Source organism: Dendropsophus ebraccatus, chromosome 11 (assembly GCF_027789765.1).
Source record: "Dendropsophus ebraccatus isolate aDenEbr1 chromosome 11, aDenEbr1.pat, whole genome shotgun sequence".
Lineage (NCBI taxonomy): Eukaryota > Metazoa > Chordata > Amphibia > Anura > Hylidae > Dendropsophus > Dendropsophus ebraccatus.
Genome location: NC_091464.1, coordinates 26,437,053 through 26,463,946, shown reverse-complemented (window position 1 = coordinate 26,463,946; position 26,894 = coordinate 26,437,053). Strand labels below are relative to the sequence as shown.

Here is a 26,894-nt window from a genome sequence, read left to right as displayed (position 1 = left end):
CATTAGTGTCCCTGAAACCGCGATCACCCAACTGTCTGCCATTAACCGCTAAAACGCTGCAATCTATAGTGATTCAGAAAAAAGACAAGTTTGGTCAGCTCTCCTAGAACACCATTCACACTAGGCAGGAGCACGTTGCTATGGATGAAATTGTAAACATAAAAACAGAGAAAAATGCAACTGCTGCTTTTAACTATTTTCATGTCTTTAGTGGGTCTGTATCTTGCCATTGTGGTGAGCTGTTGCATTTTTCTGTTTTTTTTTGTTTAACCTATAGTGATTGCAGCATTTATGGGAGTTACTGACAGATCAGGACCCCTGCAGCAGGGGGGGGGGGGGTGAAACACTCTGACAGATGGCGGCTTTATACTTACCTCCATCCAGTAGGATTGGAGATCGTCTCATAGAGTTTGCCTCAGGCAGAATCTATAAGAAGGTTGCTGGTAATACTAATCAATGCTATGCAATGGCGTAGCATTGATCAGTATATGCAATCTAGGGGGACTTATAAGGTATACAAAAAAAAAATCACCCCTTTTCCCATTGTATTATTTTTTTACATTATTTTTAATAGAACAATACTGTTCTCGCACAATTAATGTTGTAAATGAGAAGAGGGGAAAAAAAAGGCAGTACATTTTTTTTATACCAATAAAAACTATAGATCATGCTGCAAAAAAAAAAAAAAAAAAGCCCCCAACCAGCCATGTAGGTGGAAAAATAAAAGCATTGTGGTTCCTAGAAGGCGACGAGGAACATTGCTTCCTTATCGTCCCATTGGCATCACAACATATGGGGTATTATCGCCCCTGCGACGAAGGAATATTTAATGAAACAATAAAGTAAATCTTTTATTCCCCTCCTCCAGGAAGTATAGATAAACCCCACGTCCCCACACACCTCAGTCTTTTTTTCTTCGTGTCTGTCAGCCATTACGACGGATGCTTCAGGCACAGGCTGGGGTGCCCATCTTTTAGACAACACAGTTTCAGGGATCTGGAGCCCGCAGGAATCTATCCTTCCCTCCAATTTAAGGGAACTCAGAGCAATTTATCTTGCTCTTCTTCATTTCACTCCTGTTATAGTACACAGAGCGGTGAGAATCAGGGCGGACAACATAGCCTGTGTAGCCTACCTGAACAAGCAAGGAGGTGCCAGATCTCCTTTACTTCTCAAGGAGGTGGAGAAGATCTTCAGATGGGCAGAAACCAGGGTGACCAGATTATCTGCAATTCACATCAGAGGCATACACAATACTCTAGCGGATCGATTGAGTCAAGGTCTCACAGTCCCAGGAGAATGGTCACTCTCAAGGAGGGTGTTCATTCAGCTAACACACAGATGGGGGCTTCCTCAAATCGATCTCATGGCATCAGCAGACAATGCCAAACTGACGCAGTTTTGCTCCCTGTATACGTCGGACAACCCGACCGTGGTGGATGCGATGACAATTCCGTGGAGGTTTCCGCTGGCTTACATCTTCCCTCCTATCTCCATGATTCCCAGAGTTCTGATGAAGATCAGAATGGTAATTACAAAAAGAACAGGGTCCATTTACACAGAAACATTATCTGACAGATTATCTGCCAAAGATTTGAAGCCAAAGCCAGAAATGGATTTGAAAAGAGGAGAAATCTCAGGCTTTCCTTTATGACCTGATCTCTGTTTATAGTCTGTTTCTGGTTTTGGCTTCAAATCTTTGGCAGATAATCTGTCAGATAATCTTTCTGTGTACATGGACCCTTAGGGCCCTATTACACCAACAGATTATCTGACCCGTCCTGCATGTAGGGGGGTCCTTGGAGCATAGTACGTCCCTGTGCACTGGATCTTGCCGGTACCTTGTTGCTGAAAGCTTTTGTCCCGCTCGGATCAGTTTCTTATATGCCTTGGAGCTTTGAACATGCGCAGTGGGCGATGTTGCCCGCGGGACCTTGTGCCGATTTTTGGCGCCAATTCGGAGTTTGAGGGCTGTCAATACGGTGAGCCTTTGAAAGTTATAGCATGCTAATTGATGATGATATGAATAAAGTGGAATGATCTTTGTAGCTGGACGCGTTTCGATACTTTCTTAGTATCTTTCTCAACAGTAAAAGTAGTTCTGATGGTAACCCGATATTGGTAGATATATATACGTGTCGGGCCCTCTATGATTGGCTGGATTTAATTGCAATCAGGTAATTACCAAAGCCCGGTATGGGTTCTATCCTTGATTGATTGTGCTTGAATAGTAGCATGGACTAACAATTAAAAATGTACTAAAAGTGAAGGTTTCACAGAATAGAATGATAAATAAATTCACAAAATGAATAGACAATAGATGGATGAGTTATACAAAATAAGTAAATAAATATAATTATAATGATGTGATGATAAAAGAAGATAACAAACAACTGGATTGGTATGATGGTCACATGTAGAAGGTATTATACTGTGCCAGCTATACCTTATGGATCTAATATCACATGCAGATGCAATTTGCTAGTTGTGTTGTACTACACATACATATAATATATCTAAATAATTGAATAGGAATAATATAATCATGTGTACAGGGTATGGCTTGTAACCTAATATTAGTTATGCAAATAATTGTCTTAGGTAAATAGAAAGTATATGACATATAAAGAGGATTTTGTGTATACCGAGAATGTAAATTGTACAGGAGTAAAAATTAGAACTTCCGGCTTTGAAAACTGTATATTCAAGCTTAAACTGTGAACTGGTCGGATGTGGTAATATGTGCTGGTCTAATTGGAATGTGCCTGTATGGGGGGACCCCCAGAGCTCAATCCCAGAGTCGCTGATCAGAAGATCAGAATGGATCCAGCTGTCAGTGATCATGATAACACCTTTCTGGCCGAAGAGGTCATGGTTTACCCTGCTCATGCAGAGGGAACCTTTGGAAGCTTCCTCTCTATCCAGATCTAATATCTCAGGGACAGCATCTATGCAGGGACCTAGCCAGCCTCAGCTTGACAGCTTGGAGGTTAGAGGGCCCATATTAGAGTCTGGTCTTTCCGAGAAGGTTTTGCATACTCTTTCTCATGCACGTAGTTATGCCACGAATAAGTCCTATTTGCGCATATGGAGGATATTCCAGGCTTGGTGTTCCACTAAAGAAATTCATTCATCTAAACCCTCTACTCCACAAATACTGGATTTTCTTCAAGAAGGTTTTGATAGGGGACTCAAGCCTGGATCCATTAAGGTACAGACAGCAGCCCTTTCGGCGCATCTAAACGTACGTCTGTTCCACAGTATGGAAATCAAGAATTTTGTTAAGGCCGTAACTAGATTAAGAACTAACTTGGTAAGGCAAGTGGACACTTGGGACTTGTCCTTGGTGTTAAGACGCCTATGCCTTCCTCCATTTGAACCCCTAGAAGAAACAGACTACAAATTCCTCTCATTTAAGGCCTTTTTTTTGGCAATCACGTCTGCCAAGAGAGTTGGAGAACTACAAGCACTTGGCTCCACTCCTCCTTATGTCGTATTTTCTCAAGATAGGGTCATTCTGCAGTTCCTGATGCCAATGGGACGGTAGGGAAGCAAAAATTATGTTAATTTGTTTTCCCTGAGACCCATTGGCATCACAAGACACCCTCCCTGTGATTGTTCTTTATAATTTGACTGAGGTGTGTGGGGAGGTGGGGTTTATTTATACTTCCTGGAGGAGGGGAATAAGATTTACTTTATTGTTTCATTAAATATTCCTTCGTCCCAGGGGTGATAATACCCCATATGTTGTGATGCCAATGGGTCTCAGGGAAAACAAATTCACATAATTTTCGCGTCCCTGTGACCGTGAAATAGTTTGGTCAATTCCACACTTGACAATACCAAATGTTTAATAGCAAAAGAAAAAAAAAAAAGGAAAAGGGGGTTGATTCAAACTTTTATTATGGGATGTTCCACCCCCCTCCCGATTTTCTAGGGGACATGTATGAGCAACACATTAATCCATTATCTTCACACTCGATTGCTACGGGGTGCTAAAGCCATATAGTATATAGCAATTGTAGGGTACAGGCAGCTCGGGAAGCCTAGCAGAGGTCCCAGGTCGCCTGCAGAAAAGATCAGCTCACAGTAGGGAGCCAATTCATGCCACTGCACCACCATTGATGGAGGGCTGGGCCATTTAAATGCAGCTTTCAGTTTTGACAGCAGCATTTAAATGGTTAATTAGCCATTACAAACATCGGTCTGTGTCAGCTTTTAGCTGCGGACCCTAGCTACTAGCCTTGTATAGAGAAAGCTAAGATCGTGAGCCCTCTCACTGATACCACGACATAAGATACGTCAGTGGCTTAAGGACCTAAAGGGGGTTATAGTGGTTTAGAAAAACAAGACGTCCACAGGTTATGGGTTAGATGGCAATGGTTATAGAGGTATTCCAAGAAAAATTAACAGGATAGGGGAAAAGTAGATTGCAGAGGGTCAAGTACAGCACGTAACCCACGGCTCTGTTCATTCCTATGGAGCTGACAGAAGCTGCACTCTTCCGGTGTACTCTGCTCTTTCCGTCGCCCGGGGGGCAGAGGTTGGACCCCACTTTCTCCTGTGGTAAGGGAAAGGTGATTTTTCCTAGAATACCCCTTTAACACTATTGAGGAACCATAAGAAAGAATCTGCAGCACTCACTGAATCAAATAACATGTTTATTGCATAGGCCAGGTCTGTAGTAAATAGATCAAGATTCAGTGAGTGCTGCAGATTATTCTTTGAAGCAGTTCTCTTTGCATCACGAGGCAAGTTGAATTGTATCCAGAAGAAGAATTTATAATGTTTATTTATTGGAGTCTAGTAGTGCCAGCTTATTTGAACTTAATGTTTTATCATTAAAGCCATTGAAGTTTACTGGGCTGAGATGCTGTATCACACACTACTCGTGGAAAGGTGTGGTGCTGTTTTTGGAAGGAAGCAGCTGGGTTGTTTTTTTGCTTCATCTTCGAAGAAAATCTATTTGTTCTAATAAAAATGAATTAAGTGACAGATGAGTTCCCCCGATTTCCCTCAGTTATACAGAAAAAGCTTTTAATAAAATATCAAGATCTGGTGACATATCAAGATCTGGTGATGCTCTTTTGGTCTCTTCAACATTATGCAACTCAGCTAAGGTTAATCTGCTATAAGAGGACACAGCTGCCTGTATGATGCTAGTGCATTTTATTACATACACAAGCTGGACTGCAGTTCCACATATGCAGGAAGTCTCAAACATGATAAAATAGTGAGACCTCACTACTGCGCTCCAGTGTCCCTTTCATAAAGAACTGGCACTTTATCACTATTACCTAATTTAAGTGTTTAGAGTAGTGTTTTTTTTTTATACTTCATGAGGTTTTTTAAAAGGCAAGGAGTCTTCTGTAACCCAGTTTGTAAGCTTTTGGTGAGACACTTGCAGGTTCTTTTATAAAGACTTACAATAATTATTAGACACTACATTTAAACCACAGTAGCTACTATTAGAGATGGGTGAGTTTATAGTACTAGCGAAGAGCTTTGATAGTCTCAGCTGGATCCAGTCCTGGGAAACTGGGGGAAGTTTCCCAGAATTGGATCCATCTTTTCCAGGTACCTGGAGCAGCACGAGTTCAAAAGCAGCTAGCTGATAAGCTGACGGCCGAGCCTAGAGAAGCGCGTTGCTAGTACTTTAAATTCGTTCATCCTGAGCTACCATATTTGTGACTAGTACAGTAGTGTCCAAATACACTACATTTTCAATTTACATTTTGAAAGATAAAGAGAACCCATCAGGTGAGGCCAGTCCACAAATGATATGCCTATGCTATGGATACAAACAGCATTGTGTCTGACGCCATGTATTTGTATCCACAGCACATGATTTGGAGACTGCTGGAAGCCAGGTCCCTACTTTCAATAAGGGAGGGACCTCTCTTTTGACACTTTGTGGATAGAAAAATGCATGTTTTGGAAGCACATGCCTTTAGATCATGGGTAGGGAACCTGGGCTCTCCAGCTGTTGCAAAACTACAACTCCCATCATGCCAAAGATTTAGCTTTGTCTGTCCAGGCATGATGGGAGTTGTAGTTTTCCATAAACTGAAGAGCCATGGTTCCCTACCCGTTTTAGATTGTGACAGGTTCCCTAAATGAAGTAGGACTACAGCTCTAGTCATACAAGTAAAGCAATACATGATCACAATAGGACCCATGAAACACATTTGGTTCTTTTTTAAAGTTTATTATGTAAATTACACATGGACTATTAGTTCTCCTTTTCTTGTACAGTCTTTGTACCGCGCAGACGACCAGTACGACGAGCAGCAATAAGACCGACTTTGCGACCAGCTGGAGCATCTCTCCTGATAGTTGAAGGTTTACCAATGTGCTGATGGTTACCACCACCGAAGGGATGTTCAACAGGCTGCAAAGAGAAAGAACAGCATGAGAGGTCCGTGTAACTACTACTGCTGTGACTTCATGTCTATCTCGCAGTACCTTTCTATAGATTACCAACTAGTGTGGCGAGAAGCAACACAACAAGCGACCTGCTAAATACATTTATAAAGCAGAACACAACACAAAAACTTACGTTCATAGCCACACCACGGACACGTGGCCAGCAGTTTCTCTTGGCCTTGTACTTGTGGTAAGCACGTCCTGCCTTCAGGATGGGTTTGTCAATACGTCCACCTCCAGCAACAACTCCTGCATTACAAAAACTTTGGTCAATACACATTTGGTCAAGTTGTACTCCGACTATTTCCTTTGAAAGAAGATCTGATGTATGAAGGTTAGTGCAAACAACCAATGAAACCCACCAACAATTGCTCTGTTTGCAGATGAGATGACCTTCTTAGAGCCAGAAGGAAGCTTCACTCTGGTCTTCTTAGTTTCAGGGTTATGGGAGATAACGGTGGCATAGTTGCCAGATGCACGGGCTAGCTTGCCTCGGTCACCTGGTTTCTCCTCTACACAACACACAATGGTTCCTTCAGGCATGGTGCCAACTGGGAGGACATTTCCGATGTTAAGCTGAGCTAAAAATCAAGAGAATTAGGAAGTTAGTCTACTGACCAGTTTTAAAACAGAAGCCACTTGCCAACGTCAAAGAGTCACACATACTAGACATGGGAACTATGAAAGGTAACTGCTCTGTGCAAGAGAGCGGACATTTATTCCTGCAACACTAAGCTATCTCTAGCAATTTACCTTCCATTTAGATAGTATATGTATGGTATTGAACATTTAAACTATTTATAACAATGTAAGCTGTACATGTACTGTGTTTTTTCCTGGGCTTTAAACACATGCTACTGTAAAAGTATGGCATGAGTTTAACGCTCCAATCTAGCAGAAGCAGGTAGTATGTGTAGATTTAAGTGACTGCATGGAACCCGAGAAGAGGGTAGAAGTAGTTTGTGACCACTTCTAATGTTTAATTCAATGAGCAGTGCTTCTAACTAGAGATGAACAAATGTACAGTAGGAACGAAGCAAAGCATTTCGTTTCCATCTGTATTACGCTTGTCAGGCTGCAGGCTTTGAAGTCTGCTCTGCTGTGTGATGCTCCTTCCCAGGTGCTGGGGAAAAAACAGGATCCAGTCCTGGGAAACTGATGAGCAGAACAACAGGAATGAAGAGATTCGCCCATCCCTACTCCTAAGGGCCCTACCATGGAGCAAACAACTAAACTGGAAGGGCACCGAGGAGAAGGTAAGACACATACCTTCCTCCTCTGCGTGACCTGTGCAATAGGGACATATCAGCAAGTTAGATTAGTCTAACCTGCTAATAGTTCCCCTTTAACCCTTAGAGGACTGGGCCAATTTAAATTTTTGCGTTTTCGTTTTTCCCTCCTTGTGCTTAAAAGGCCATAGCAGTTACATTTTTTCACCTAGAAACCCACATGTGCCCTTATTTTTTGCGCCACTAATTGTACTTTGCAATGACAGGCCAAATTTTTTCATAAAGTACACTGCAAAAGCAGAAAAAAATTCAATGTGGGCAAAATTGAAAAAAAAAAAAAAGCAATTTTTATTTTTTATTCGTTTTTACGCCGTTCGCCCTGGGGTAAAACTGACTTGTTATGCATGTTCCTCAAGTCGTTACGATTACAATGATATATAACATGTATAACTTTTATATTATCTGATGGCTTGTAAAAAATTCAAACCATTGTTAACAAATATATGTTCCTTAAAATCGCTCCATTCCCAGGCTTATAGCGCTTTTATCCTTTGGTCTATGGGGCTGTGTGAGGTGTCATTTTTTGCGCCATAATGTTTACTTTCTATTGGTACCTTGATTGTGCATATGCGACTCTTTGATTGCTTTTTATTACAATTTTCCTGCGCAATTTTGCACTTGCATTCTGGATATTTTTGCGCTTACGCCATTTACCGTGCGAGATCAGGAATGTGATTAATAATTCAGGCGATTACGCGCACGGCGATACAAAAAATGTTTGTTTATTTATTTTCATTTATAACCTGGGAAAAGGGGGGTGATTCTGATTTATTAGAGGAGGGGGCTTTTTATTGATAACACTTTTTTTTTCCCTCTGGGGAACTTCTAGTATAAGTGCACTGATCACTCATACAGATCTATGCTGCATAGATATGCAGCATAGATCATTGAGATAGGCGCATTTGATTGCTTCCGGCTGCTGCAGCCGGAAGCAAATAGAGTGCCGAGCCGGGATCAGCGCCATTACGGCCCAGACCCCGCACGGGGTAAGATGTGTGGATCGCTCCTCCAGGACAATGTCCCGGAGGAGCGATCCTCCCCACTACACACCAGGGAACAGGCTGCATCAAGTAAACGGATGCAGCTGTCAACTTTGACAGCTGCATCCAATTACTTTTTTAGCGGGCATGACGATCGGACCGTACCTGCTAATAGCCACGGTTCCAGGCTACGAGCGGCATCCGGGACCTCGGCTGTTCAGAGCGCGGCCCCGCTCTGAACACATGGAGGCGGCCCTGGACGTACATGTACGTCCAGGGTCGCCTTGGGGTTAAAGGGGTTATCCAGTATTAGAAAAACATGGCCACTTTCTTCCAGGAACATGACTCTTGTCTCCAGTTCAGGTGTGGTGTGCGTTTAAACTCCATTCACTTCAATTGAACTTGCAAAACCCCACCCAAAATTAGCCATGTTTTTCTAACCATGGATAACCCCTTTAAGTGATTTTCATTGCATAGCTGCTGCATATCACCAGCCCTGGATCAGCTCTGGCAGGGACTACAGTCACAAAGTTTTTTCCTAGGGGTGGAAAAAGATAGATACTACAAATAAACTAGCACCGACACAGTCACTGCAGCTGTCCTGCTCATCTGAGACTAATGTACCAGAGCTGGAACTCGGGAGTCCCTTTGTCTGTCCGTTCAGTAATGGCACCCACATGTACACTGTATGCGCCACTGTACCTTTCTTTCCGCAGTAGACAAATTGACCAGTGTGGATTCCCTCAGCTGCAATGAACAGTTCAGTCCTTTTCTTAAACCTGTATGGATCACGGAAGGCGACCTTGGCAAGAGGAGCACCACGGCCAGGATCATGGATAATGTCCTAGAGAACGGGAAGAAATCCATCAGCAAACTAAGCAGCAGGAACTCAAAGCCCATCCAGATGCTTTGTCCTGCACTGATATCACTGAAGCCATCATCTACGACAGGTGCATCACAACTAGCACGGTGACAAGGACAGAGAAGGCCAGCCCTGATTTGTCCGGACAATTAGATATCTTCTATCCTAAATATACTGACAATCAACGCGGAAGCAATGCATAAGAAACAGACAAGATATCTACTGCTCCTGAAACCTTAAACTAATTCCCATAGTGTGGATCAGGTGTAGGGTTTTTTTATAAGTATTCTGGAGTTTGGACAAAAAAAAAAAAAAAAAACACAAAAACAAACTTAAAGCAGCAGTGCAAGAGTAAGCACTACTTCAGCAGCAGCCACCCATGTGGCTAGCAGACTACAACTCCCATCATGCAGCCATGCACATCCATCCTCCTCCACACTACTGTAGGATTTTCATCCATCACTGATAACCTCTCAGTTTCTAGCTCCCACCATCTGCAGGTCATTCTACTTATTATCCATTACACAGCAAACGCTAAGGTGTAAATCCTGCCAGAGACAAAAGGGCCAATATAAGAACGTCCAGAGAGACATAAACGGACATTATACAATCCACAGCCACCACCTATTGACTCTAATAGAAGAACATTATGCCATGTGATCAAACAGCAAACGTAATTCTTTCTGTTCAATATCTACACAAAGAGAAAGAAACATTAAAGGGGGTTACCCAGCACTAGAAAAACATGGCCACTTTCTTCCAGAGACAGCACCGCTCGTCTCCAATTCAGGTGTGGTTTGCAATTAGTTCCATTTAAGTGAATGGAGCGTAAGTTACTGAACCTGCACCCAAACTGGAGACAAGAGCGGTGCTGTCTCTTGAAGAAAGCGGCCATGCTTTTGTAGCGCTGGATAACCCCTTTAAGCACATCACAAAATAAATATACCCAATGCAGAGTATAAGCCAATGGCTTATAAAAGTGGAAACTGGCGGCCAATAGCAATACTACTGTAAGCCAGGAACCTGTAGAAAGTGCACACAGTAATAGATCAAGTAGCCATAACACAGTACCAACATGCTGAAGGGTTACAACATAACGCTGCCCGAAACACACAGACCAGTATGTAGCGGAGAGTACAGCAGGTCAGCATCTCCTATGCTTCCTCCTCGCTCTACTGGCTGCACAGCACAGACATGAGCAGGACCATGCGGAGGAGGTGTCATGTCTCTATACATAGCCGCACTATAGGCGGCCGTCCCCTAGTGTCAGCGGGGCTTCGGGCAGTATGCCCACTACTACTCCCAGCACTGCAGGATCTTACATAGACTTTATAGAACTCCGTTATCACCACAGAACCAATAACCAGTCCCAGGTGTCAGTGTGTATCCAGTAGTGCCACCATGGTCCTGACCACGCACAATACAAACCTTTACGATCCCCTTGATGTAGCCGTGTCGTTCAGCGAAGTCGACCGCCCTGAGCTTAGCGGGGCCTTTCCTGTGCTTGACGTGAGCTCTGAACACAGAGCCGGCACCCTTTCTCTGTCCCCTGATCACACGTCCCATTGTGTCCTGTAAGAAGACGACATTATAAGGCCGGAGAATGCTATACACAACACCTATATATACCTATACAGTCTCCATCTACTGTGCCAGGTAGGACGCTGCCCAGACAGGCGGCAGGCAGAGTGTTTCCATAGGACGCTCATAGTGTCACACTGTGTGACTGTCCTAAATAGAGACAGAGGAGTAACCTGCAGCCTACAGATTATACTTGTAAGAATACAATGTATCAGGGGACGGTACACCATCTCTGATCACAAGAATGGGGGTCCCCATGAGAATGAAGCTGAGCATGCATTACACTATGGGAATGCTATACACCCTAGTAGGACGCTCAGCCATCTCCTGCCCTCCCATGGTGATCCCCCCCACTAAGCACCAGAATGGGGTCCACATTCTCCCAGATGAATGATGGGGCACACACACTAGAGATCAGTCCTGGTGATCAGGCCACAGCAGGATCTTTCCACTGATCCTGTAGACTGGAGATAATATGTAAGCTTAGAGGGATCCCTTTAGGACCCAACATCTATATCAGAAGAACACTGCCCGTATTCTTTAGTATATGTGCGCACTTTCCCACACATCCCCCTCTACACGCAGCGCTAATCCTCCATACTACCCGGCATAACACACAGATGGTGACAGAATGTCCCGTAATCCGCACCGGGCGGCACTAATCTGTGTCTCCGCAGTGCGGCCGCCTCACCGGGGACTGTTCCCCCGAGCGGCAGAGCTCTGCAGGCCGGGATGGCTGAGATCTAGGAAGGATTGAGTAAGAGGAGCCATGGCTCCGTGATCCTACCTAGGCCGGGGCTGTCCACGAAGAGGAAGTTCCCAGCAGTGGGCGGCCGATTTCTTCCGGAGAACGTGATGACGTAGGGAGGTCGGGGACGTTGTCAGCTGTCAGATACGTCAGGGGATACGAGCAGCCATGTTTGATTCGGGCAGTGAAGTGACGCTACGTAGTAAGCGCCGCTAGGCTGACCTGGTGTGAAAAACCGCCTCTTCTGAGTGTAGAATAGGGTCACAGGGGTTATTCATGGTTATTCTCCAGATAAGTCGTAGGCTGGAAGCACAAGCTGTGCCGTGTTTTTTTTTTGTGCATTTTAATCTTTAAAGGGGTACTCCAAGAAAGCTAACTTGGCTAGGGGACAAGTAAGAGACCTCAGGGCTCCTACCCCAATACCCCCATACCTGTCATCTCTGTATCGGTCCTCGGCTCCTTTGTAGTAAATAAAGCTGCGGGTACAGCATGTGACCCACCGCTCCATTCATTCCTATGGGCCGAGTGCTGTACTCCATATGGAGAAGGCCGGGTGGTATGGAGGTCGGACCCTGCCATCTCTTATTTGTCCTTGTAACAGCTACTGTGTCTGCAACATTACAGCGAATAAACTACAATACCTAGAGAGATAACCTGGTTTGGGTTGCAAAAATACTGTGTGTGGGAACATAGCCTTAAAGGGAACCTGTCAGCAAGACAATGCTATCTCATCTATCACCATCACGTTATAGAGCAGGAAAAGCTGAGCAGATTGATATATAGCTAGATAGGGAATTATTCAGTATAACTTGTAACATGAGTGAAATCCCTGCTCATTCTGTGATAAGGAGTCCAGTGGGCGTGTCACTCAATGGACTGGACTCTTTAGCATGGAAACAGAAGAGATTTCTATTATTTTACAAGTTCTACTGAATATTTTCCCATAAAGACATACAGTGGTGCCTTGGATTACGAGCATAATTCGTTCCGGGACCGTGCTTGTAATCCAAATCTCTTACACCAAGGCAAATTTTTCTATAAGAAATCACTGATATGCAGACAATTGGTTCCATGCTCCAAAAATAATGATTTATTATTCTGAATAACATGTAAAACAGATGAAACAAACAATGAGAAACAGCTGGATATGTGATATTATAAGTTACTGTACAGTATAGCAATCAGCATGTGGAGTATAATGTACAATAACTGCATAAACCTGAAATAGCAGCCGCAGTTTATAGATACTGAAACTGCAGATCCCCATAATGCAATAGTGTAGTACCGGAGGCTAGAATAGAGAAGCAGGGCTGCTGTCAGAGGTCTGTGTGGTCACATGACAGCAATGGGGAGGGGTGTGTGTTCAGCATGGACCAATCAGGACTGACAGAGGCTGCAGGGAGCATGAATGAATGAGCAGGGCAGATGTGGGCACATACATGCAGCTCTCTCTGTCCGGGGAGAGAGGGGTTACAGCTATGGAGAGATTACCTCCACAGTCCTGTCCCCTGATGTAAGCCCCAGTCTGAAGCAGATCTGCTATGATTTGGAAGGCAAGGGAGACCTCCTGGGTCATAGTACAGTGCTGTAGACCCCGCTATGCAGGCCATGCCCCTCCCCCACTCATGCTCCCACCCAGTACAGGGAGCTCTTAAACCAAAGCAATGCTCTTAAACAAGTCACAATTTTGAAAGACTGTGAGCGCTATTTTTTTGCTCCTTGAGCTCTAATTTTTATTAGTATCATATTTTTGTAGGTCGGACAGTTTGATCACTTTTCATTATTATTATTTTTTATATATAAAATGTCACAAAAAATCCTGGCATTTCCCCCTCTTTTAGGTTACGCTGTTCACCATGTGGGGACAGTATTGTTATAGTTTACTAGATCGGACAATTGCGCACACTACAATATATAATATGTTTATTTAATTATTTTTACATGTTTTATTTGTATAATGGGAAAGGGGGGTCATTTTCACTTATTGGGGAGGGTCTTTGGCATTTTTTTAAAGCAATTTTTTACACTTTTTAAGTTCCCCTGGGGTAATATTACATGCAATCATTGGACTGCATATACTGTTCAATACCAATGGGATTTCGGAAACATAAACAAGTTAAACATTCTTCTCCTGCGCTCGCCGACCGTAAAGATCATACATAGAGGGAGGACGAAGCAGTGGTGAGGCGTGCCAGAATGCTAAACCACAACTCCTCTTTGCAGAAGGAGAGTTCATATTGTGCACTATTGCCTCCCAAAGGTAACAAGCACACTAGGACTGCCTCCTCAGGGTGGATCCCAGTGCTGACATTGTCTTTAAAGGAGAAGTCCGGCCAAAAGTTATTACTTATGGAAAGTTAGACAAATTCCTAATGTACATTAATTATGGTAAATGCACATATAAATTTAGTAGATCATGGCATGATTAAATTCTCTCAAAAACCGTGACGTCACGAATGAGTTGTAATTCCTATGGAGTGTCCAGCAGGGAGCGCACTATATATAGAAGTCAATAACCCCTTTAATCCAGCGTGGTCACATTACTTGGTCTTATTATGTGACCTTCTGACATCAATTGTTTCTTACCAGTGATAGTATTTGGCCTGTACGGTTGCTACACGTGAGGGTGTTGCTCCCTGGATGTATGGGTGAACACTGGGAGGAGTGTAATTGCCAGACATGACTATTTATTATTACAAATTTCTTAATTATTTCACCATAATGCATTATAAAGAAAAATAGTACTGAAGGGGGCACCCGGATTTGAACCAGGGACCTCTCGATCTGCAGTCGAATGCTCTACCACTGAGCTATACCCCCTCAGCTGTTGATTCCTCTCCTGTAAGTGTACACATCCCTGTGCTCTGGATTCCGTCCTGTTAACCCCTTCCCTCCTTAGACAAATTATTGTTTTTGCACTTTTGTCTTTATCTCATGTTTAAAAACACAATACCGCTTGCATTTTTTTACCTACTGACCCATACGAGGTCTTATTTTTAGCGATACCAATTGTACAATAACAAACTTAATTTTTCAATAAAATGTGCTGCGAAACCGGAAAAAAATTTAATTGCACTGTGAAACGGACATCTGTGGAATAGGGCAATGACTGTATCCTGAAAGAATTTCATTTGAATTTATAGGAATGGACAACCGAAATTACAGTGCCCTCTAGTGTACCAGAATATAACTGCAAACCATTCAGTGGGTGCTGACTTCTCTGTGATGTGAGACCATAGCACTTGCAATTTTTCACCTACAGACCCACATGAGCCCTTATTTTTTGCAACACCAATTATACTTTGCAATGACAGACTTTTTCCCCCATAAAATATGCAGCAAAAACAAAAAATTTGTGCAGTGAAATTGAAAAAAAAAGTGCAATTCTTTTGATTTTGGGGGTTTCGTGTTTGAACCATTCGCCCTATGGTAAAACTGGCATTTCATCAATGTTTCTCAAGTCGGTACAGTTACAACAATATGTAACATATTTTATTTGACAGCTTTTTTTTTTTTTTTTTTAATTATTATTTTATTTTATCCTCAATCAAAATACAAAGTACAAAACAGAAAAATTTCCACAATATACAACTAATTGTGTTTAAAATTGCTCTCTTACTATCCTTATAACGCTTTTATTTTTTGGTCTATGTGGCTATGTTAGGTGTCATTTTTTGCGCCATGATCTGTACTTTCTATTGTTACCTTGGTTGCGTATATGCAACTTTTTGATCGGTTTTTATTACAATTTTTCTGCATTTGATGTGACAAAAAAATCACTTTGGTGGGTTTTTGCACTTACGCTGTTTACCGTGCAAGATCTGGAATGTTATAATTTAATAGTTCGGGTGATTACGCACGCGGCAACACCAAATATGTTTATTTATTTATTTTTATTTATAAAATGGGGAAAAGGGGGTGATTTAAACTTTTATTAGGGGAGGAAATTTTTTTTAATTAATAAAAAAACTTTTTTTTTAATACTTTAACTTTTAGCCCCCCTAGGGGACTTCTATTATTACTGCACTAATATGTAATCAAGGAGGAGAGATCACCCCCACTAGAAACCAGGGATGGGGCACACAAGCCATTTAAATGAAGCTGTCAACTTTGACAGCTGCATTTGAATGGCTTAATTAGCCTGGTTCGGCGATCCGCTGAGGAGGAAAGTATGTGTCCTACCTTTTTCATCTGAGCTGTTTCCATGCAGTTAGTAGTTGAATCCATAGCCGGGAGCACTGTTAGGAGCACTGCCCCGCCCCCATTGCTGTGATCCACGCGATGGGGGCAGGGCAGTGCTTCTTACAGTACTCCTGGCAAGACACATACCTTCCTCCTCAGCGCCCCGTGCACATTAGAGGGTTATCAGCAGGCTAGATTAGTCTAACCCGCTGATAGTTCCCCTGTAATTCCTGCAAGTGACTGTGGTAGATGCTGGAAATATTCTAAAACATGATGACACTTTTTTTTTTTTAAAGAACCTGGAAGTCCCGCTCCTGGACCTGACGTCCATAGAAAGTGACTGGAGCAGAAATGGACACAATGCCACATTAGTTTTCTCGCGATTCCAGGAAAGCCAGAAAAACACTCGGTGCTCCAAAATCACATCTTTACAGGAGTTTGAAAACTAACCAGAAATAAATACTTGATGAATACTTGATGGCCTTGATGAATACTGAAGACATCTGATGGTACTTGGGGGTCCGCTCTTTATGGTCTTCGGTGTGAATCCTCCTCTGTGAATCCAGGTGCCCGGGGGGTCAGCTAGCTCTGATGACTTTAGAGTTGGTGTCTAGCCAAAGGTTTTTAATGTAACAGATTAAAAACCCTTTGGAAAATGGCACTTCCTAGCCCCTCCTGCCTACATGGTGTTACAATAGAACTTTTTTGGCTTCTGCTGAGGCTTTTAGGCTATAGCTTTGGGCTATGTTCACCGAAGATGTGTTCCAGAGCAAGACCGAAATCTGACGTGCCCTGTTTTTAACCACCAGGATGTTGTCGGCTTTAGGTCTTGGTGGATGTCACCCCTTGAGTGGAGATGTTGGATGCCACACACAAGCTCAATGGCATAGAATCCTGCACTCGGGATGTGAAGCCGCCTCATTTGGCAGCAAGAATTTGCCCTTGTCCCTGCAGTTCATGTATTCCAGCCCAAGGAGAACAATCTTGGTCTGGAATGCAAAGTCTGTGCGGACTAGGAAGAGGCTCCCAGATGCCAGCTGTAACACTCGCTTCTCCACCATCGCATCTACCTCTTCCATGTCTTCTAGCAGGCCTCACTTTTTGATGATCTTCACAGCGAATTGTTGGCTGGTAACGGTGTCTTGTGCCAACACAACCTTCCCATAATTTCCTTGGCCGAGCACACGATGGCACTGTAGTCTCTGTAGGAGGGTATTAGAGATGGTGCTTTCATTGCTGCTTGGTTGGACAGTGCTGGGTCCTTCTACTATGGTGAAAAATAAATAGGAGAGATTATTACATATCTAATATTTGCGGTACACCAACAATGACATATTTATTTCCTGTTTTTTAAGGGAAACAAAGAGCAGGTTCTTACCTGATGTTTCATTCTTATAGAACAGGGACGGTGACTGCTGCTGTACCTTTATTATCCTGATCACTTGCGCCATTTAAAAATGTATTTTTTTTTCTTGATAAGATATTGTTTGGTACACTGGTGATTGTACCTTACCTCTCTGTGTATCCATGATCCCTCTGCCTCCTTGTGGATATTAATCCACTCCATTTCTCATTGTATTGCTCCTGGCATATACCTTTGATAAAAAGCTGAGATACAGGAGGTAACTGGAAAAAGATGGAACCCATAGGAAACCATTGGTGAGCTCCCTGCTCTGCTTTGGTCCAGACAACATCTATCTCTATCTCTTATGCGCACCATAACGCCACCCCAACGCCCGAGAAAACCAGCTCCTGCAAAGCTGCAAGCTCCTCATACAACAAAACACCTCCTGCCGTGCCCCCATCCCCGCTCTGTCCCCATCCCTCAGGACCATGCAATCAATTTCCTATTATAAAGAAGTCTGTTTTTGTATCAGAGACCATACCTCCCAACTGTCCCGGTTTCCGCTGGACAGTCCCGTTTTCGGGGTGCTGTCCCGCAGTCCCGGAACGGCACCCAGTGTCCCACATTATATGTGGCCCCACCGAAAAAAAACATTAAACCAGTAACTCACCTGTCCTCGGCCCCAGCAGCTCCTCTCCCGGCAGAGCGCGCACTCCCATCATCCTCCGGGGCGGGCAGCGGGGTATACAGACACTGACTGTGCCGGAAGTGACCTGCAGCCTCCATCATGAATCACTTCCGGTACAGTCAGTGTCTCTGTACCCCGCTGCCCGCCCCGGAGGATGACGGGAGTGCGCGCTCTGCCGGGAGAGGAGCTGCTGGGGCCGGCGGACAGGTGAGTTACTGGTTTATTGTTTTTCTGGTCTGGCCACACAAAGGGGAGGATTGGCTACTATGTGGGGCATATATGGGGGCATTGGCTACTATGTGGGGCACTATATGGGGGCATTGGATACTATGTGGGGCACTATATGGGGGCATTGGCTACTATGTGGGGCACTATATGGGGGACATTGGCTACTATGTGGGGCACTATATGGGGGGCATTGGCTACTATGTGGGCACTCTATGGGGGATTGGCTACTATGTGGGGCACGATATGGGGGCATTGGCTACTATGTGGGGCACTATATGGGGCATTGGATACTATGTGGGGCACTATATGGGGGGATTGGCTACTATGTGGGGCACTATATGGGGATTGGCTACTATGTGGGGCACTATATGGGGATTGGCTACTATGTGGGGCACTATATGGGGGATTGGCTACTATGTGGGGCATATATGGGGGCATTGGCTACTATGTGGGCACTATATGGAGGGATTGGCTACTATGTGGGGCACTATATGGGGGGATTGGCTACTATGTGGGGCACTATATGGGGATTGGCTACTATGTGGGGCACTATATGGGGGGATTGGCTACTATGTGGGGCACTATATGGGGATTGGCTACTATGTGGGGCACTATATGGGGGCATTGGCTACTATGTGGGGCTCTATATGGGGGCATTGGCTACTATGTGGGGCACTATATGGGGGCATTGGCTACTATGTGGGGCACTATATGGGGGCATTGGCTACTATGTGGGGCACTATATGGGGGGATTGGCTACTATGTGGGGCACTATATGGGGGCATTGGCTACTATGTGGGGCACTATATGGGGATTGGCTACTATGTGGGGCACTATATGGGGGCATAGGCTACTATGTGGGGCACTATATGGGGGCATTGGCTACTATATGGGGCATTGGATACTATGTGGGGCACTATATGGGGGCATTGGATACTATGGGGGGAACTATATGGGGGGATTGGATACTATGTGGGGCACTATATGGGGGCATTGGATACTATGGGGGATTGGATACTATGTGGGGCACTATATGGGGGGATTGGATACTATGGGGGATTGGATACTATGTGGGGCACTATATGGGGGGATTGGATACTATGTGGGGCACTATATGGGGGCATTGGATACTATGTGGGGCACTATATGGGGGATTGGATACTATATAGGGCATTTTTGGGGGATCAGATACTGTATAGAGCACTATTCAGTCAGCAGCATGTGGTGACTGTAGGGGAGTGGCTATGGAGGGTTGCTATGGGAGCGTGGCTATGGAGGGTCGCTATGGGGGCGTGGCTATGAAGGGTCGCTATGGCGCACATGTCCCTCTTTGCAAAAGTTGGGAGGTATGTTAGAGACTCTTTAAATAAAGTCATTTTTCCATTATAGAGTGCAAAGATCTGCGCCTAGCAGAGCAATGACCAGTGGTCGCATGTAATATTTAGCAGCCCTGACCCTCTAAATTACCTAGTGCTAATGATACATGCAGCATAGGGAGTGCTGCTCTATGTACAACTGATAATCCCAGTCACAGATCTCTTCTATCCGGTATCATGTGAAATGTATTAGAAAGAAGTCGCATTAAAGATATAAACAAGGTATTGGCCCCGATCTGATGCTGTGACTGCACTTACTGGTAACACTTCTGCCACATTGTCTTTCAAATAACAATAGGCTTCCAGCATACTGTTATTATATACTGCCATCTAGTGTCTGACCTATGTTATGACTATATTTATTACAGCTTGATATATGACTTGAGCCACAGTGGTATGGAGGGAATCCCTTAGAGCAAGGGGGTGGTTATAGATTGATCACTGCCAGATCTATAGGGACGTCAGTGGCATTGTAAGCAGCAGCTCCCAGGCTGTCTGCCCAGACCATAGCCAGGCCAACCATGATGACTGCTTGTAGGAGAACTTGCTGTGACTATTAGATTCTGGACCCCTGGTTCACAGCCTCAAATGATGGAAGTAAAGAATGGGTAAATGCGCTCATGTCCTCTCAGTAGATGTGAGCCAGGGCACAGCACATAGTTGTAGGGGGACTGACAAGGCATACATACGGAACCATAAGATAGCATGGTGCTGATGGCCACAAGATGACACAGTAGGGGATGGAGATTGTATTGGTCCTGGAGTGACAGCAGAATGACTCTTAGCCAAGTTTAAGCCGCCATGCAATTTTTTGAAAATCCAAGAAAACTTTTTATAATATGAGTAGCATGTGTATTGCATGGTGGCTTAAAGGGTTATTCTGATGTTAGACCTGTATGCCCACAGGATAAACTATAAATGTCTGATAGATGACCCCAGCCTCATTGCTACCTGCTTCTTCAGGGCAGATACTGCTGTGTTATGCTGTTTCTGTGACTACCATTCACTTATATGGGAGTTACATAAACTACAGCAAGCTCAGCAGTTTCTGTAATTCTGAAAACCTCTTTGTTGCGGCTTTTCCTGGATGCAGCAGCCAATTGTTGAATATAGGTGGGGCCCACATCAGGCATTTATGGTGTATCCTCTGGATATGCCATAAATCTTGACTTTATTCTATATGCAAATGGGGCAGTCTTGTGCACTGGGGGCGGGGCTACCACCATTAGTGACCTGATCTGTCCCGCCCCTTCTAATGAATATTCAACCAGCGCACTGCAGTGATGGGCAGTGGAGTGACGTCCCTGCAGAGCGCCACCCCAGTGTTGATTAGGAGGGGGATGTGTTGCCCCCCCCCCCCAAGGGTGGTAGCCCCGTCCCCAATGTACCAGACTGCCTCATTTACATATGGAATAAAGTCAAGATTTCACGACAAATGCAACAAAACACTAAACTGATAAGAAAGTTTCCATTTTTTGGGGGGTTAATGTAACAATAAAGCCAGGGTGACATTTATGAGTATATGAGTATTTGAGCTGCTAGAAGTCCTTTGTATAACAGCTATGCCTGACTCTTGCCTGATAACTTAAAGGGAAACTCTGGGGAAATGTGAAAATCCCGGGCGAGCAGGGGAACAATAAAGAAGTTATGCTTACCTGACCCTGCAGCGCAGCATCACCAGCTCACTGACTGTCTCCTGTTTCTCCCGCCATGCTGCATCGTCACGGCCCCAGCAGGAAATACCCGTTCAGTCAGTCGCTGACAGTTACAGGAACATAGCTCCCGAAACATTCCATTACAATTGAAGAGTATACAGATGACTAGCAAAACTTTCTATTGTATATGTGCTCCTGGTAGATCCCACCACCAACTCCATTCTAGTCACCCCACTACTGAACTGTCTAAAAAGGGGTGGCTGTAGTGAGGACCTACCAGGAGCAATTCCATCAGAAAAGCTCTGAAAGACACTGACATCTGGTTATGCCACTGCATGGGGGAGGTGAAGGCAGACTCAGCTCGGAAAAATAATGGCGGCTACAGACCCCCCACTGCAGCTGAGCAAATGCCTTTAGTTGCCCATAATCTGGAGCATTCACCAAGTGCTATGACATTAAAGGGGTTATCCAGCGAAAATCTTTTTCTTTCAAATGAACTGGTTTCAGGAAGTTATATAGATTTGTAATTTACGTCTATTTAAAAATTTTCAGTCTTTCAGTACTTATCAGCTGCTGTATGTCCTGCAGGAAGTGGTGTTTTCTTTCCAGTCTGACACAGTGCTCTCTGCTGCCGCCTCTGTCCGAGACAGGAACTGTCCAGAGCAGCAGTAAATCCCCCATAGACAACCTCTCCTGCTCTGGACAGTTCCTGTCTGGGACAGAGATGTCAGCAGAGAGCACTGTGTCAGACTGGAAAGAAAACACCACTTCCTGCAGGACATACAGCAGCTGATAAGTACGAAAAGACTGGAGATTTTTTAATAGAAGTAAACTACAAATCTATATAACTTTGTGACACCAGTTGATTTGAAAGAAAAAGATTTTCACTGGACAACCCCTTTAACACAAGCAGATGAGTGGTCACGTACTGTTACTTCCTGTTCGCACATTCTGGACCAGAGGACTGACACTGGAATGGAGGATGAGGAGAAGCAAGAGACGATGGTGACAGTGGTGATGATAACTGTAGCAGCAGGACCACTGCGAGCTATGGCGAAAGCCGCACCAGGGAGCAGGGAGTCTATGGGGTTATACTTGCTGCAGCAGGCGACCCCCAAGTAACTACTCCTGGCTTGGCTGCTCGGGGGAGGTGCAGCTGGAGACATGTAGTCAGACAGGACTGCAGCAGGGCTCAAGGCTGGCACCAGGGCAGTAGTCATTGTCAGCAGTAACAGGCAGGAACCACAGGCAGGAATCACGGGCAAAGCTGGGATCACACACTAAGGGTTAGGGGCCTATTCCACGGAGCGATAATCGTCCGAATCAGAGCGATAATCGGCCGAATTGGCCCAATTCGGGAGATTAACGCTCCATGGAATAGAGAGAACGATCAGCCGATGATCGTTCATTTAGGTTCAGACCTAAAATCATTGTTCGCCACCAGCGCATCGCTATGATGGAATAGCGGTGCGCGGTGGCGACCAACGATTTTAGCAGCATCATAAATTACCTGTCCAGGCTGCAGGACCCAAAGGTCCTTAATCCCTCTCCTGTGCCGTCTGGCAGGTCCTGCTCCTCTGTTCAGCCCGCTCACCCGGCACTACAGTGAGGGGGCTGAACAGTGCAGTGGGGGTCCCTCTTCCTCTCTGGACCCCTGGGGGAGTGGGGTACCTACCATGAAGGCAGGACAGGCTTCCTCGGGCCCCCTTCCTGCAGGGGCCCCATAGCAGTCGCCTTCCCTGCCTTCACTGTAGCTACGCCACTGCCTCTGTCTGCCCGCTCCGTGCAGCGGGCGGATCCAGCGGGAGGACCGCCTGGAAAACTGGGATACAGCCATAGCCATAGGCTGTATCCCATTTTTCCAGGCGGTCTTCCCGCTGGATCCGCCCGCTGCACGGAGCGGGCAGACAGCGGGAGTCCGATGCCGAGCGTTCGGGTTCATCCGAACCCGAACCTCGGCGGGTTCGGACCATCCCTAACTGGCAACATTGGGGGATTGGTGGCAGGAGAGTGCAGTTTATATTTTATTTTTCTTGAATATTCTTTTAGGGTACCTTCACAAAAAAAAACCCCAAAAACATTTCTTTCAAATCAACTGGAGCATGGCGTGCCAGATTAAAAGTGCCAGCGAAATTTGTAATTTACTTCTTATAAACAATCTCAAGTATTCCAGTACTTATCAGCTGCTGTATGTCAAACAGGAAATGGTTTATTCTTTCCAGTCTGACACAGTGCTTTCCACCTCTGTCCATGACAGGAACTGTCCAGAGCGGTAACAAATCCCCATAGAAAACCTTTCCTACTCTCCAGATTGAAAAGAACACTGCTTCCTGCAGGACATACAACGGCTGATAAGTACTGGGAAACTTGAGATTTTTTTAATAGAAGTAAATTACAAATCTCTGGCACTATCTGGCACCAGTTAATTTGAAAGAATTTTTTCTTTTATAAACCCCCCTTTAATGACAGATTTCTAAAGACAGGATCATAGAACAAATGTCAATATGACAGGCAAATAAGGAGTTAATCTCATTAAAAGATGGCAGCGTTACCTCAGCCCAGAACTGAAAGGAGGAAAGAGTAGGGGAGAAGAGGCGGAAAGTCTGAATCTTGTGGTTTTCTTAATTTCCTGTTTAAACAAATGCACACTACAATGTGACAAGAGAGCGAGGTGCGAAATGTAAGACTGTCTCTTCCTTAGACATCTCTAGTGACATGCATCGGTAATAAGAGGCCGGACCTCCAATCCTCTGGGCCGCACAGGTAACAGCACCCGATCAGGACCTTTATATGTACTGTAAGGAAGGCGGGGGCTTTTTCTGAATGGGTTGGCGTCTCGCTATTTTACTTCTGTATTTTCATTTTCTGTAGTGACAGGAGCGGCTGATCCTTCACCGATACAGGAAAAACAATACAAAGGGAATTCTATCATATTATTTATTATATACTGTGTTCCACATTCACTTGTTACACCAAGAAAGGCGACATCTGTAATGTATAGCTACTGTCTGACATGTCCAACCAGGGCGGGGGAGTGAGGAAGCTGACAAGTAGTAGAGGCTGTTGTACATGTACGGCGTTGTACATAATAAGCACAACTGAAGCCTGTTACTGCAACCGCATCACCACACAACCTAATGCTGCGTTTACACGGAACTATTATCGTGCAAATTCGCACGATAACGATTGAATTCGAATGATAATCGTACATTGCGAATGATCAAGTGTCGAGCGATAAATCATTCATTTTGATCTTTGAACATGTTCTCAAATCGTCGTTGATCGTTCGCAAAAAATTTGCAGAACGTTCCGTGTGGACAGTCGTTCGCCAATTTAACCAATGTGTGAAATAGGCTTAAGCGATCGCAAAACGAATTTTCCATACGATATATCGTACCCTCTAAACGCTAATCGTTATGAAAAAAAAATCGTTACTCCGACATCGTTAATCGTATGGAATTATCGTTCCGTGTAAACGCAGCATAAGAGGGTCCTGTGAGCAGAGTAATCGTGATGGTTATGAATATGCTGGTTAAGAATGAGAGTCTATGACAGGGGTAGGGAACCTTGGCCCTCCAGCTGTTTCAAAACTACAACTCCCATCATGCCTGGACAGCCAAAGCTAAAGCTTTGTCTGTTTAGGCATGATGGGAGTTGTAGTTTTGGTCCACCAGTCTCAAAGGGGTACTCTATCAGAAAAAAGGGCTAGAGAGTTTAAATTTACTTCTATAAAAAAAATCCCAAGTCTGCCAGTACTAATCAGCTGCTGTATGTCCTGCAGGAAGTGGTTTATTCTTTTCAAGTCTAGAAACCAGGAGAGGTTTTCTATGGGGATTTTCTACAGCTCTGGGCAGTTCCTGTCATGGAGTGAGGCCACAGCAGAGAACACTGGAAAGAATACATGCCCTTCTGCAGGACATCCAGCAACTGATAAGTAATAGAAGACTGGAGATTTTTTTCTTAATAGAAGTAAATTACAAAAATCTCTTTCACTTTCAGACAACAGTTGATCTGAAAGAAAAACGTTTTCACTGGTGTACCCCTTTAATGGTATTGACTGTACGACACTCCCATATGTTTTGCATTTTTATATATATATATATATATATATATATATATATATATATATATATACTCACAATGTGGCTTCTCGCTATCCATTCCTGTGACAAATGTGTGTCAAGAGTTTGTCTTGTACTCCCAGCATTCCCACACCTCAATCTAAAAGGTCAAACAAAAATTACTTGATTGAAGGGGGTAAATATTTCTACTTTACTGCTGTTTATTCACTTTAATATACTGTTTTACTATGTTGTTGTTGCCTTGTGCCTATTATGTGTAGGCCCAGGATGATGTGCGGGTGTACATTGTGATGCTGTCACACACTGCCATAACAATGATAGGAGTGGTAGAGTGCAGTGACGTTAGTACAAAGGAGTGGTTTGGAAGGACTGTGTTAGGGTGATGTACATGAAGTCCCTGGAAGACCTTTGAGATTGTTTGTCCTAGACTTGTCCACCCTTGGTGTATCCTGGAGCTGGAGGCTAGAGTGGTATGTCCATCTAGGAAGCATCGGTGGGCTGGAAGCCGGGGGGGGCTTGTTCAACTAGAAGCAGTGGGATAGAGTGAGTGATCTAGAACCATAGTGGGTCAAAGAGAGTGTTCTCGTCAAATGACCACATGCAATATTATTTGATAATATGCCAATTGATGACATAATATATGTAATATACATGCAATCGTGAGTACTGTACTGGGCAGGTAGCTTGGAAAGCTTAGTGATAGGTGTAGGAGCTGTAAGGCCATTCTAGGGAGGTTGCCGCGTTGTAGATGACAGCTTGAGATGGAATCTGGGTTCATTGTATAGCGGTAGGTTCGCTGCCCTGGGGCCTGAGAGTGATTGGAGGGGTCAGTAAACTGCTCATACACTTTCAACAATGACAGGCCTCATAGAGAATAATGGAGTCCAACTGTAACCAGTCGTATCGAGCAACTGGCCAGCGAGTGAAGCGTGCTGCTGCTATAACTCATGATCACAGCTGGTCTCAGGACTTTATACAGTATTTCCAATGTACAAGTATTTCTTTAAATGCATTGTTTGAAAGATTAACAGGGAGTGTTATCAAACATGGTGTAAAGTGAAACTGGCGCAGTTGCCCCTAGCAACCAATCAGATTCCACCTTTCATTCCTCACGGACTCTTTGGAAAATGAAAGGTGGAATCTGACTGGTTGCTAGGGGCAACTGAGCCAGTTTCACTTTACACCAAGTTTGATAAATTCTCCCCATAGACTTTATAAACCCCTATGTGCTGCTTTGTTTCATAATCTGTTGCCCTTGGTAACGGCCTGCCAGGCAACCACTAGCTTGGGTCACTCATGCTCAGTTCAATCGTCACATGATCTGTTATATTAGTACTATATGTAAGAAAGGGGGATTGTGGGAAAGTGTCTGCCCTGTTGCCTAGCAACAGCAGCAGGGTTATAGTTCAGGGAAGAAACCAAGGAACCAAATGGAACCAAGGAAACCAAGAA

At 44.4% G+C, this 26,894-nt stretch overlaps 2 protein-coding genes and 1 non-coding gene across 3 annotated transcripts in view; 1 reads left to right on the top strand and 2 right to left on the bottom strand.

Annotated features, from left to right (window-relative positions):
* Positions 1-6,187: 6,187 nt before the first annotated feature.
* On the bottom strand, positions 6,188-12,023 carry RPL8 (ribosomal protein L8). Its single transcript, XM_069945529.1, has 6 exons — positions 11,926-12,023; positions 10,986-11,129; positions 9,398-9,539; positions 6,789-7,007; positions 6,560-6,675; positions 6,188-6,391 (listed from the first exon to the last, which is right to left on the bottom strand). Exons 2-6 carry the CDS (start codon positions 11,121-11,123, stop codon positions 6,233-6,235), a joined length of 774 nt encoding a protein of 257 aa, XP_069801630.1. The 5' UTR covers positions 11,124-11,129; positions 11,926-12,023; the 3' UTR covers positions 6,188-6,232.
* A 2,611-nt stretch (positions 12,024-14,634) lies between these two features.
* On the bottom strand, positions 14,635-14,706 carry TRNAC-GCA (transfer RNA cysteine (anticodon GCA)). The gene has a single exon. It is a non-coding gene; the product is annotated as a tRNA-Cys (tRNA).
* A 9,325-nt stretch (positions 14,707-24,031) lies between these two features.
* TRAF3IP3 (TRAF3 interacting protein 3) overlaps positions 24,032-26,894 on the top strand; it is a 42,557-nt gene continuing 39,694 nt past the window's right edge. The window contains exon 1 of the mRNA XM_069944517.1: positions 24,032-24,123. The gene's annotated coding sequence lies outside the window, so the exon portion shown is untranslated. The remainder of the gene's footprint in view (positions 24,124-26,894) is intronic.